Source organism: Passer domesticus, chromosome 4 (assembly GCF_036417665.1).
Source record: "Passer domesticus isolate bPasDom1 chromosome 4, bPasDom1.hap1, whole genome shotgun sequence".
Lineage (NCBI taxonomy): Eukaryota > Metazoa > Chordata > Aves > Passeriformes > Passeridae > Passer > Passer domesticus.
The window spans coordinates 63,883,743-63,898,562 of NC_087477.1; the positions used below are offsets into that span (position 1 = coordinate 63,883,743).

The 14,820-nt window shown below is 34.2% G+C and overlaps 1 protein-coding gene across 8 annotated transcripts in view; it reads right to left on the reverse strand.

The window, feature by feature from the left end:
* Positions 1-6,347: 6,347 nt before the first annotated feature.
* The window catches only part of PCDH7 (protocadherin 7), a 261,100-nt gene continuing 252,627 nt past the window's right edge, over positions 6,348-14,820 (reverse strand). For 6 of the 8 annotated variants that reach the window (XM_064418445.1, XM_064418443.1, XM_064418442.1 and 3 more), the window contains one exon: positions 6,348-10,684. In XM_064418445.1, the coding sequence (XP_064274515.1) occupies positions 10,305-10,684 (380 nt within the window). In that variant the 3' untranslated portion in view covers positions 6,348-10,304. The remainder of the gene's footprint in view (positions 10,685-14,820) is intronic. The other 2 variants (XM_064418447.1, XM_064418446.1) reach the window with 2 other exon arrangements.

Here is a 14,820-nt window from a genome sequence, read left to right on the forward strand (position 1 = left end):
TTTAGGAAAAGCAAAAAAACAAAAATAAAGTTATATTTGTCTCCTTTTATTTATTTATTGAATCCTTTCATTAATTTACTTTTATCACTTAAATAATGGCATTTCTGTCTTTCAGCTACATGGTTAATTAAGCCTAATCAAAATTTCCGGTTTCTCAATTTTCAGTACTGAGAATGCACTTTTCTTAAGGCTCATGCATTTTTGTGTAAATGCTGTCTTTTATTAATTTCCTTTTTTTTTAAAGGTTAAACAGCATATACTTCCTAGGTTTTGAATGGGGTGTAAGAAGTATTTTGTTCTGTAAGCCAGAGTGTTAATAGTTCTGGAGTTTGAAGAAATTGCAGTACCATTGCTTTCAAACAATGATCTTTACACACATGACGAACATCACTGGTATTCTGAACAATTCTTAAAAGAATATCATTGTAAATAAAATGAATGTACCTCACATAATAATCTAATTTCCTGCCATGTTATATGAGAATGTTTTTTGAAAAACTGTGGCATGAGTTAAACTAAAATAATACTGACTTGTACTCAGTGAAATATTCGCTATGCATGTTAGCTTCATGAGTATCAATCAAGGCTTTAAATAAAATTTTAAAAATTAGAAAAAGTTTTGTTGATCTCAAATAATTGCAGATTAACCTGCACAGATCCTAATGACTCCAAAATGAAGTCCTGTGAAGGCACGGTTACTTTCTCTAATTGAATGTGAAGGTGAAGAAACACTTTTTTAGATATCTTTGGGGTGAAAATAGTGTTGTGTCCTTTCATTAGTATCAAAAGACTCAGCAAAAGTTTTTATTACATCATTGATGGCAGATATTTTAGGTGTCATATTTAATAAAAGAGTCTTATCCATACACTCCAAATGTCACAAACATCATCTAGTGAGACCTCACATATTAGTCTGTACTTCAAATATTTTTTACTAGCTTCTGTTTGTACTTGTGTTCAGAAGTATAAAGTTTGAAAGATCAGACACTCTTAGAAAATTGTTTGCAAATGCTTTTGGTTTGCTTTGCCATCCATTTTTGTCTGTATGCATCTCCACAATCAGGAGTGCACAAGGTTAAATAAATTACTGCCTATGTTCGTTCATGTGTCCAATAAGTCCTGTAACAGTCTGTTCGAGTGCCTGTAACCTACATAATTCTGTGAGTTCTGCCATGTATTCCCTGAGGCACAGTTTTGGAGTTTAATTGGTAAATTTATTGCAATCTGGAGTAAAAAAAAAAATCTAACTTTTTCTCACCTATTTTCTAATTTTTTTCCCTGGAAAGTTTTCTCACTAGAAGTCTTGCAGCTGTAGATTTCCAAGGAGTAATTGTGGTTAGGCATAAATTATTTTTCATCACTCACCATCAAAAGCATTGACTATCAGAAAACAATTTCTGAAGCAAAGTTTTTACTTTCTTAGCTAACAAAAATAGTGATATTGAGGGCTGCGGTTTCTGTTAATTTTGTTTCAGTGTCTGTTTGGTAGAGAGTATTTTAGAGAGAGAAGGGGACTTGCAACACAATATTCCATTTTTAGTATATTTGTTTTGGTAATAGAGAGAGTGAAACAGAGATATGCTATTACTATGTTATTCTTACATCCATCATAAAAATAATGATACTAGAAATATTCTGGGATTATTTTTATTATTTATGTGAGCCAAATTCATGTGTGCATCCCAAAAAGTGATGTCTGACAAAAAATTATGTTTGATTTAGTGTGAGAAAACACACTTCCATATATCTTGAATCCAGTGCATCGTAATTTCTTATGATGACTCATAGATTATTTATAAAGCAAAATTATATATCATTGTCAAACCTCTCAGTTCTCTTCTGAACTGAGGCTGAAGAATCCTACCTTATTTATTGTATAATTTTGATCACCCTAATCAGTATATCTTCTAGTATTTATATTCTTATCTATTTAGAGGAGAAAGGTCAGAACTGCGATAAATCTGAATGATGCACCTGCATCTTTACTTAAGCAAGAGAATTTGTTCTGTTTGACACCCCTACCTTATTTCTAAACACTCATTCTGGTTTTTTGTTTGTTTGTTTTTTGATGGGTTTTTTGTTTTTGTTTGTTTGTTTTGTTTTGTTTTTATTTTGTTTGGTTTTGGTTTTGGGGTTTTTTCGAGTGAGACTGAACTGTAAACTTCTGGAATCCTATCACTGTGTAAGGAAAGACAAGATGCATTTTTTCTGAGTGTTGCTAAATTTATTTTATCTGCAGTCACTCAGTGCAGGAGACAATATTCTGTAACTTTCAGATGTGATCCCACTCCATGACAAGCCAAATTCTCATCCTTAATTGTTTTTGAATGCTCATTTTGATTAGCTGAATTTTCTTTGGAATGGAAAAGTGATATTTAACTTTTATATTAATATTTAATGATATTTGAAGTCAATATATTATAGCACCTTATAGAAGTTACAGTACAAAAACGTTGTTCTCCAGCCAGCATGTTTTCATCATATCCCCTCTATTAATTCTATGCCCTCCTAAATAAGCATGACACACTATATGTATCATTAATTAGCCATCATAATTTCACTGATGATGCATAATCAGAATGTTCATCAGGGGATCCAAACTGATTGGAAACAGGCTTAACTTACTAGGGTTGGGCAAAAGATGATTCCTTCTTTCTTGCATATATAAAGCACTGTACTTCAGAGGGACCTGGAGCATTTGTGCATTTTCCTTACAATTCTACAAAAGGCACAAATTAGATAAGTAGAAATGTAAAGCCTGTTATTGTAGGGTTGTAGCATGTGGTTGGTTCTTTATCACACAGAGCAGTATTTCAATCTTCTCTATAATTCAGGGTATTTTTATTTTCAACACATCACAAGAATATTCTAAATTCAAGGAATACTTATTGCTCTACCACTTTCAATATTCAAACATGAAGTAATGTGTGAGTGAATCTATGGTAACTTTATGCTCCAAAAGATAAGGGTGGAAACATGATGCCTGCCAGATGCTTAGAGGTCAGACTGAAAAAGAATATGAAATCACCTGCTGTTCCAGGGCTCTCTTCTAGTCCAGCACAAGGTGGAGAAAAGCTAAGTAGGTGCCAAGCGTGATTCCAGGTACTGTCAGCAAGAGGAGATGAAGATTAACAAAAATGCTCTGACTTTTTTTTCTAGCAGTTTATGTAAGATAGGAAACTGGAGAGAATCTTAAGCAGGTTCAATAATTATCCAGTTGTCTGACTCTGTGGTCACCATAGACTGCCAGACTAAATGGTAGATGCTAATTTATGTATTTTGTTCTGTCTTACTAAACCTTACAATAAATACAGGACCTTTTACTGAAGGTCTTTATTGTCCAATATCCTGGATTGGAATAATTGGATAATAACAAAGAATTTTCTGGAACCTTAAAATCTACTTCAAAAGCAAGAGGTATACATACACACACATACAAACACACACTTAGCCATGTTGTCTATCCGTAACTTTTTTTATCCTTCTTCAACTTTTGCTTGTGAATTTTTTCACCTCTTCTCTTTTAATCATGCCTAAATAATGAACCATTACATCACGTGCAGCAGTTTGTGGATCTTTTCAAACTAATAACTTTGATTTCTTCACTTCTACTTGACTCATTAAATATATATTCAACTAACTTTGAACAAACTACTAACACCATAACCTTGCTACAGTTAGAATCAGCTTCATTTTCTGGAGTCATGTAACACAGTTGCTATGTAAGAAGAAATAGTCAGGAATATGATCCTTCCCAACTAGACTTCCAACAAGTTATAAAACCTGCAAGTATCTTTGGAAGAAGTAAAAGTGTACAGTTTTGTTGGAAATGGTAGAATCCAGTATTGCTATTTGGGGAATTCCATAGATGCTGGAAATCCTTGAGAAGTAGGTAGTAAAAAGACACAGCATTTTTTTCCCTTTGTTGTAGTCTTTTCTTTCTTCTCTGATTGCTGACAACATTGGGAAAAACTTAAGTGTTTCATTGTTATTTAAGTTGCTCTCTTCATGACACTACATTATGCTGAGTGTGAATTTACCAAAGGAGAAGTAAACATGATACAAACATGCTTTTATACTACCTTGGCTTCTTTGTGCCCTCAGTATTATCCTTGAAAGCACAGCTGAAAAGTGTTGGGGTTTTCTTTCATTTGTTATTATAATATGAACATGAAAAAGTTGGTTGTTATCCTGAAAATAGAATAGAAATATGAAAACTATATCTTGCCTATCTTGTAGTTCCAAAACTGTCATTTTCTTCAGTGAATGCTGTAGAAGCCTGCTGAAATTTGCTTTAGAAAGCTTAAAAAAAGGAATACTAATATATAAACAATTTTTAACCATTACCTAAATCATTAGAGACATCACCTTAAATAGAATCACGTATCTTATAATTAAAAAGAATCCTTTCTTATAAATTACAGTAGCATACCATAGATAGCTAAAAATTATGCATTAATATCTCCCTATTTTCAATCCTTAAATCAGTCTGAAAGTCCTAAAGGAATATCTTTCTATAAGTTCTCTACCAATTACATTATACCTCTTTGCTGTTCTTAGCCCCTTTTTTTTTCAAGAGGCTATTCCACACAAGTACAGAATATGTATTTTGCACTTCGTGCCCGCCTCCCCCACTCCTCACTTTCTTGATAAGTGCATCTCAGTCTTTAAACCAGATGTACTTTCTTCAGAAGAAAGAGCTATATGAACTGCCTGACTAGAATCCTATGATTTTACTAAAGAACACAGCCATCTAACGCTAGCAGTGCTTTCCTTTTCAGCAAAGGCTAGATAATTTGCATATTTATGAACTATTAAGCATCTTCTATACACTCCCCTCAGGAGGCTCAATAAAGACAAGAAATTATTTCTGCCCAGGTCACATTTATTAATTTCAGTCTCTGCATAAGATTTACAATTTACTGCAACGCAGGAGGGAGAACTGGAGCCAGGGTGAAAGGGGAGCATAAATTGTTTGCTTTTGCTAGTTTATATCATCCTCTCTTACCACTCTTAGTGTCTCAGGAAATTTATTTTATCTTCCTGTAATCACCTTCCTGGATGCAGTGGGTAAACAAGAAAACGCAGATAAAAGACAAACAAACATAAGGTCATGCCTTGCATGCTACAACCAGTATAAAATAAATTCAAGCTTGATTGAAGTTACTCATTAAAATACTGTTACTGCTGAAAGAGGTGGAGGGGTAGCATTTTCAAGTGCAGTGTGAGAGATATAGGGTCAGGTAGTGAACTAAACTTTCTCCATAGGCTTGCAGATTCAGACCTCTGCTTGTGGAAGAATCTTCTTTGAAACATTCATTAGAGCAGACTAGAAAATGTTAACTTAAAGCACATTCAGAGGGAGAAATTTGCAATGTAAAGTTTATTTTTTAAGAAGTTATGGCCAGTTCGTATTCACAAAAACTAAAGCCTAATTTTTGTAACTAAGGTAAAAGGATATCAATGGTTCTTTCTGTGATGTTTACTGGGAAATTGTATTCAATGGTTTCCAAGGTCTCTGTGGTAATTTTGTATTTTGCATAACACAGAGTGATGAAAGGAGTTTTGATGTTCGAACCCTCTCCCCACAAACACTTTTTTCACATTTTATAACTGATGCAAATCCTAATTTAATGGCTGTTTTGGAACCTGCCCTTTTAAAACAAACAAGCAAAAAAAAGACAAAAAAAAAAAAAAGCTGTGTGTGATCTAGACAGCTAAGGAATAAACTCTTTCTTCTTAGATGTTTCTTCTTGATGAGGATTCATTCTTGATTCATTCTAGTTATGCGGAGATGGATAATTTGATTCACAGCCAGAGAGAACTGGAGGCTCTTGTTTCTTCTTTTCCCCCCTGAAATTCTGCATTAATTGTGTTGTTTTGTTGTTTTTCTCAGTGTAGATGCTCTACTGACATTTTCGGATGTGTTAATAGTTCTAAACTTGGAAACAATAGCAACTTTGTTGTTCTAAGAAAATTGCCATTCTGTAGTGGAAATACATGGACTTTTACTAAAGGCTTGTTATTCCACCTAATAGGAAGGTTTTGAACACATTTTAAAAATAAGCCCTTTTAAAGAGTAATCAGAAACAACTGTTCAGGTTACAAGTACTCTCTGCTGTGAAAATAGCTGTGTGCTGTCCTGGGTGACAGTAGCCTTGCCTATATCAAATTTCACTCTGAAGACAGGTAAAACCTCAACTACCTCTGCAGCTGAATCTGTGGCCAATAACTAAGGCAGTGTCATCTTTGTTATTCAAAATACCATTAAATATTGAAACTAGCATGTGATTTAATCTTGTAAAATTGGAATAGACTGTCCAAAAAAGTAAACTGGCAAATGGGCAACCAGTTGAACATGTTATATTTTAATTTGCAGAGACAAAAATGACAAGCAATTTATTTACATAAAACTGTACAAAAGCAAATTAAATTATGTAAATATTTCATAAATAGAGGTGGACTAGCGTTTAATACATTTTGCCATGTTTAGCATAGTTGCGTGCATAGTGACTCATAATAAACAATGATAAATTGTTCTCTGCTTCACTATCAACATCCAAGTTGCAGAACAACAGTCAATGATTATTATTACAAACAGATCGTACCACACTGAATGCAAGTGCTTTAAAATTTAGGAAAAGTTGTCTGAAAGCATACCCCAGGTAGCTGGTGAATATTGTCTTCTTCCTAGTGCTTACACTCTTTCAGTCAGTAATACAACTTAACAGATGGGCTTTCATTTCTATTGCTTTTTCATCTGCTTCTTTCTTAAGGAAACTCTGTGTATTTATCACCAATCAAACAGAAAGAAAAACATTTCGTTGTTCAACTTCCTTACAAGTATTTGGTGACGGCTGGATTTCTGGCAAGATCTTTATCCATATTCATGATTTCTCTGCTTGACAACTTCTAGGGTAGCCTTTCAGCCAATCATTTCAATCCCATTTAAGTTTTTCCCCCACATAAAAATAATGTTTAACTTTTTCTCCTGAAACTCAGGCAGCAGGCCAGTCAGAAACCATATTCAATAAACATAGTGGGTCTGAGATCTGGAATAAGCCTTAGATTTTAGACCAAAGCTATTGAACTTTCTAATACATATAAAGTTATATATTAACGCATCAATCTATAAAGGTGCCCTAATGTAAAATACATGCAAAGCTCATTTGAGTTTCCCATGGAAGGAAAGAAAAAGATGATTTCTATACTGTACAAATAAAATGTGATGAAGGCTAAAAGCTATTAAAAAAGTTGTCAATTTTCCTGGCAACATGAACTGGTGACACCTTGCTAAATAACTATCATATAGACTGATCATACTTTTCCAGGCAGCAGAAGTAAAAACAAATTAAAACAACCCCAAACCCACACAAATAGTAATTAAAAAAATCCTCAAGACCTACTTAAACCACAGCCTTGTGTTAATAATGCTTAAGACTGGTCCATTAACTGAGTTTGGCAAAAGGCTTGTTTTTAAATATATTATTTATAATTTCTCAGAAAATAAACACAGGTAAATATACAGGTTCAAAAAAGTTGGGAATAGCCCCTTACCCCTCAGTGTCCAAACCCAACTACCACTTTACCATAATAATAGGTATAAAAGGCACAGTTGCATATTTTGCATTCACCCTAATTATTTTTATAGCTTTATTTGTTTATTTTTTATACAAAAGCACTCTATTTATGGAGTGGCACCAGATTTAACCTATTTCAAATAAAGAGGAAAAATACAAACACAAAATATATTTGTATGTCATGCCAGGTCAGAAGAGTAATCAGCATATTAATAGTGGCTAGTTCCACAAGAATTACTGTGAATACTTACAGTAGATAGAATTTTTAAAAATTTTTTTCACGCATTTTAGATCTAAGGAGATGCACACAAGAAAATTATTTCATGACTGTCTTATGTGGTGCAAAAATTGGTAAGTGACTGCTGATCCATTTAATCTGAAGGTCTATTATGACCTGTATTATTAGCCTTGTAGAAAAAGTGTCTAAGAATATATGGAACCCAGCTACCTAATTTATTTTCTTGTGTGTAATATTAAATAAAATCCTATTAAAGGAAGTTCTGTTGAACATTTGTGTTATGCAATCGTGTATTCTTTTGAAACGTGCAAGAAAAATGTGTTTACATTACATAAGCATTTTTAGAAGCATTTTTAAACAGATACTTACAGATTATACAAAGCAGTAACTGCTATACGCAGTCTCATAACAAAGTACTAGCTTGCATCTCCCCGTATTACTTAAATAATTAAACATAAAAATGTTCAATCGTTAATAATCTTTGATTTTAATATTTTCTTTCTAAAATGTGCCCATTCATCATAACTACTATACACACTAAACTAATGTTACTTGAAGAAAGTAAACTTTAGAGAGGAGAATGAAAAGGCCAATAATGGCACAACCCATAATATGGAGAAGTGAATTCAAAAGATAAATGTGATGAGTTGTTTTGATTTTCCAACCTCTACCTTAGGCTGTTTAAGGTTATTTTTATGCAATTCTTCAAAGCAAGAAACTACCCAAAGCTACATTATGACTACAGTTACTAGAGAGCCATCTAGCCATGCCTTCACACCATTTCAACAGCCAGGAATCTGAATGCTTTCTCCATCCTTGAGCTGTCCTTGCTGTGTTGTTTGATTGTCACATTTGTCTGAATGTCTGAGCTCAGTCTGTGATTATTAATACAGCATCAACTACAAAGCAATTGGTTGATGTTCTGCATGTTTTGTTGCTTTTATTGCACAAAACCCTGTTTCATTTCCTCTTCTTTCAAGAAGCAATCACCATGATAATTGTTACAGCTCTTGCACATCATAACTTGGACTCTTTTTAACTCCTCTTGACCTTCTAGGTATCATACCACTGTTTATCAGACCATTTTGTACTAATGCTAAATGTTCTGAGTCTTGATATCATTTAGTATTGCACTTTTCTTGGTTTTAATGCACTTGGTTTCAAGAAAGCTTTCATTATCATCATCTTTGACATAATTGAAGCAGTTGATAAGCTGCAACACTGATGACCAGACTTAGCAACCATGCCTTGCAATCTGAACAGAAGCTTTTATATCTGAGTTGTAATGTCCTCTTGTAACTGCATTATCCCATTGTCCACATTTTTCCCTCTCATCAAGCATTCCCACTAACATGGCTTTCTCTTCTACTATTAGTTTTTAATTTTGATCTTAAAAATTCCCTGGAACTAGCATATGCAGCATATCATATGCAGCATGTGCTGCAATGTATCATGTCATTACAAAAAAAGCATCAGTTCCTTTGGGCATTCAACTGAACCACACTGGAAAAAAAATTTGTCATCTGGGCTTGTGAACTGTGCTGCTGCATAGAATGTAACTGAAACTTTGTTATGAGTACATGTGTTTTTTTGTGAATACATTTATTTTCTGAGTCAAGCCCCAATACTTAGCAGTTCCCCTGATCCATTGTGTGATCTTTGGCCTTTTTGTTATTACAATCTTCCCAGCTAAATGTTAGTCTTGCCCAAAATAATTATTTCAAAAGTTTATCATTGCTATCCTATGGTATAAGTGTTAGTAATCGTGTTTACATTGAAATAATCATTACAGAGAACAAGAGAGAAAGAGAAAGAGACACAGCAAGACAGGTTTTTTCAATGGATAAAACAGAACCAGAGTCCATGAATCACGGGAAAGTATGCCATGTTTTTGACTGCAGTCTCAGGCTGAATGTATTTCTGTTGCTTCCAGCCTCAGATGAGAGGTGAGAATATTAAAGCTGTGGTCTTCACAAAGTGCCTATTAATGATTATTCCTTTATATTTATCCTATATCTTTATGGTTTCTGAAGGATAGTCCCTGATGGGGATCAGCAATATTCAGATGGTATGTTTTGAATACATTTTCCCTGACCTGTTATCCTTAACAAGCCAGATGACAAACAAACAAAATGAGTGGCTTAATTCATGCTTCTGCAGAGGGGAAACAACAGTGTGTCGTGTTCTTTTTAATCAAGCTTGCTACTATGGGAGGAATTTGCAACCATAGATCTAGGAAAATAAAAATCAGCGAGGGGGAATTAGACATGCAAGTAACAGCAATGTTTTCTACATTGTACAGTATAGTCAGGCAGACAGCATAATTACATGCCTGCTATGGAGGCAGAAGTGGCAGGCAGATCTTTTGTCTCTTTGGTGGCCCCCTCGATATTGTTTCACATTTTTTCTTAAAATTGTTGTGATTTTAAGACTTTTGCCCCATTTCTTTCTTATATTATGAAAGAACTTTGTTGCTGCTTTTTAGCCTACAGGTAAACTTCTCTTCTAGTTAGAGTATTGACAGGAGATGGCTTGTATTCCCCTGTCTGTGTAAGGGGGATATCCTCTGGGTTGCCTTCTTCATTTTTGCTGAAACTAGCTGCGCTGAAGGTCTCATAGGATGAGGTCAACTTTTTGTTAAGGAGGTTTCTGTTGCGGTCACCCATGAGGGAGGCTTCTCCATTGGCCAGCTTTTCCTGACTGCCCCGTTCATCAACAGGCATGAAAGTGGAGAGTTTTGGCTGGCTCTTCTGCTTTCTCTCCGGAGAAGTGCGGACTGGCATCCAGCAGGAGTCTGAGTGGCCATATTCATCACATTCTCGGGTGCACTTCCCTGTTAGGGCTACATCTGGTAGAGGCCGTGAATCTGAAAATAAAAGAGAGTTGTCTTTACAAATTAATATTACAGTGACTTCCACTGAAACTGAGAATCCTTGCATTCACAAAAGGTATTTTTAAAGATCTTGGTAGGAATGTGGCAGTAAGTTCCTCAGTAATAATTTTTTCAATTGCATGTGCCCAGAGGCAACAAGCAGATCTGTACAGTTATTCTCAACCTTAATAATTGGGAAAAAAAGGGTTATTAATCCTTTTCCTGTGCCTGTAAATCAATTCCAGAAGCATTTGGCATTATGTACTGAATTAATTTTGATGTCTGAAAGAGTCAAAGAAGCACTTAATTCCATACTGCCAATTTTCTAGAAATTATTAAAAATACCTTTCCTTGAATTCTTTTGTAAAGACTACTCTGAATTTATGTGGAAGGATCTTAAACCCTGCAAATACTTACAAACATACTTAATGCCCTGGAAATGAGCAGATCCGTTATTGACAAAGGGATTGAATTTTCATATAATGTAACCCCTGCTTGTATTTCTGAGGATTGGACACTTGAGCTGTTAGTCCACAATATGTTACGTAAGTTGTACAATCAGTAATTGCAGAAGCATACAAAACCTCTGCTATGGGTTATAAACTTTATCAACAGTACAAATAAAGCTGTTCTGTGTGTATATGTGCATGGTAGGGCATGGGATGAATCTGAGTGCTGCCTAAAGAGAAACATTTTATATGTGACTAGCTGTGTTGGAAGGTGTCCTGTTCCTGTTCACTATGTCTAAATTTTCTCTACTTGTAAGAGCTTTCACTGAAAACCAGCAAAGTTCCAAGGCCCGCAGGATTGACTCCTCCCTGTTTACAAAGCAGGTATATTAAATATTTGTATCTTTATATTTGCATGCAACTGAATTTAAAAACTACCTCAACTATTTTAAGGAATGGGTAAGATTCTTAAACCTTGCTTTTATTCAGTTATAGTGTACTTTATCGTCTAAAGGAATAACTGAAACTACCTACAAAGGAAGAACATTATATTCAAAGTTGACAAAGAACATAAATCAAAAAATAAATTTTTCAAGTGTGTTTGATATGATGTTCATTTAATATGATTTTTTTGATGAAATATTTAGGTTTGTTTTATAAAAAGAACCAATTATTTTAGAAGGGAGCAAGGAACTTCAACATGGAAACATAACCAGGTACGTCATATGGGCTATGGCATCTTTCTACCTTCCCACTACAATACCAAAGTTCTTGTGAACAGTAATTTTTGCTAGTAATAAAATGTGTTATACAAACTTATAAAAGCTCCTTCCAAGGCCTGCTCAGCCTAGCCTTCATTCTGTTACTTTTGTTTTGCCTATTTTTCTTTGATTTTGACTGATAGAGTACCTTCTCAAATGATGACAATTTCAGCTGTGATTTTTTTATAAATTGATACAAAAGACCACTCTTGAAGATAAAAAAAAATCAAACAAAAAAAAATAAACCCCACAACCGAATATCCTTCACTCTTCAAGAATAAACCACTTTAATTTAAAATTTTTAAAGCAGGTGCTTGCAGAGAAAGCATATTTCATTTCAAAATGGATTTAATCCTGGTAGAATTACAAAAGCTCTTGAAAGTCAGATTTATCTTCATCCTGTCCCGATTTTTTTTCCAGGCATTCAAACATTAATTTAATAAATAATTTTTTGCAGTATTTTAAAGAGTGTGTATTTGCTACTATTTGCTACTGACAGGTGTCAACATTTAATAGAATTTACTGTATGTATTCTGAATACTGTATAAAATTTCATATTTCAATGAAATATCCATGATTTTAATGAGGAAACAGCCCTGGTGTCTAGATAACTGAGTAACCCTGTAACTAAGATGTGTAAGGCCAGGAGGAGGGAACTGAGTGATTTTTTTCTTTTTATATTTTTTTCCCCAATTTATTTTTAAGGCTTTCTTGCTTAGGCAGAATTCCCAATTTTTTTTTTCCCCAATGAAAAATGCAATTCTATGAAAACTTATCAGCCTATCAGTATTCAGGTGACTGTGTTCTGCAAACATACACAGAATATGGGGAGAGTTACAGGAAAATCCTCTGTCAGATAAATCAGCATTATTCTGACACTCCCTAATGATGAGAAGCATAATTAACTGCTCAGCTGCCCTGATATTCTTTGTGTTTTTAGCAGAATTTTTCATATTTTTACAACAGGGCAAACTCCCTTACACTATAAATTATTTCAACCAACATTGTTTTTCAAAAAAAATACAAAAAAACCCCCAAAAACCCTGGCCATTAAACATTATGCTTTCTTCAAGTATTTTAATTATTACTCTGACATAATATTAGATCAAGGCAGTTTGTTTGACCTTTATTTAAAACATAAGAATATATGTGTCTTTAAAGATTTTCTTTTGTTTTCTTTTGAGTTTGGGTTTTTTTCCAGATTGAAATAATTAGCATCTCATTATATCTGATGGAGTCTTTCTAGCTGAAAAAAAATTTGAATTTGCAATACATGGGTTCATGAAAATCCTCCCCTTGCTGCTGGCCTTTGAATCATGCACTTGAAAATGCACCCTTTTGCATTGTAGTGCTTTTCCTGTTCACTTCCAGACAAATACTGGAACTCCTTATAGGGAAGCATGAGGACTTAATGTGCAATGCAGCCTTATAATGCTGTTTTAAGAAGCAAAACCTCCATGTCCGTGTGTTGCTGAGTTGCCCTGTGAGGTTATATGATAAATTTCATCTTCACACCCATAGAAGGGCTGAGAGAGACACTGGAAGAACAATACTAGCCCAAATAATACCCCAACAGGTCCACCACAGGGCAATCAGACCCTCAAAGGTCCATCTGTCCAGGCCCAGAAGAGCACAGTGGTGTAGTAGCAGATAGCAACTCAAAACAATGATTCAGAAGGAAAAATCATCTTTCTGTGTAATATATAGAGCAAATTATAAGATATAGAGAAAAGGAATTTGGGATAGCAAAGGACTTAGGTGATGTTTAGGGGAGAAACCATCAGGAAGACAAATGAGGAGTTTAGGTGATAGAGAGGAAATAGAGATATATCTTACAGCCTTCTATTCCATTGCTTTCTTCCATCTTTTCTAAGAGCTTGAATCAGCATCTGAGTACAGATTTAATCTAACATGGTTTGAAACCTGTTGCATTTGAATCTCTCATCTCTTTAAAAGATTGACATACTGAAACTAGTGGGTTAAGGGAAGATGGGGAGCTTTCTATATACTGAACTTGATAACAGTGATTTAACCTCTAATTTGGATAAACTGCCATGCCACTTTAGCTACACAGTAACTGCATTTTTGCTCATTCACTGAAACAGATCAACCCTCTTTTGCAGAGTAGAGACTCTATAGGCAACATTCTAAATTGCCTAGCCCATGGAGTTTTGAACAATCTCCAAATTTGAAAATAAAAATAAATTTACTCATGTCCTCCAGTATAATTTGCATTGAAACATATCTATCTCTAAGCTAAATGCTTTTCTTAAGTGCTTCTCTATTTAAAAGTTAAATACTCCAGTAGTGACCCCACTGAGAACTGACAAGTCTAATGGAATATGACACAGCAAACAATTTGTCAGCAGAATGGGCAAATCATCAAGGAGCAGCACAACAGATTCCTACTGCAGTTACATATCTGGAAACCAAGTTAAATTTGTGCATAAAATGCCCTTTATTAACCAAAAAAATTATCACAATGTTAATCAGTAGAGAAAGATATGTGATATTTCTTGTTATACTGAAATCTGTAAATTTGGGATTAGGTTCTAAGAGTTTGTATAGACTAGTCAAATTCAACCTTTTATCTGCACAAAAATACAATCAGAAGATGTCATCAGAAGGAATCCTCTTAGTTATTTTTGAACATATCTTCTTATGGTATCTCTAGATAAGAACTTGACACAACCATTGGCAACCCACTCCCTAAAATGCAGATATTTAGAAAAAAAATTTAGGCATACATATAAATGGAGAATTCAAAATTTAATACTTTTAAAACAGATTTCACTTTTCAGACTTGAGCTTGAGAAAAAATTGGAAAACATTAATTTAAAGGGCCTTAAAATCTATTTTATCATTATATCTGATAGAAGCTTCCACCACAAACTTTTGAAATTTATCTGATAGAAGTTAG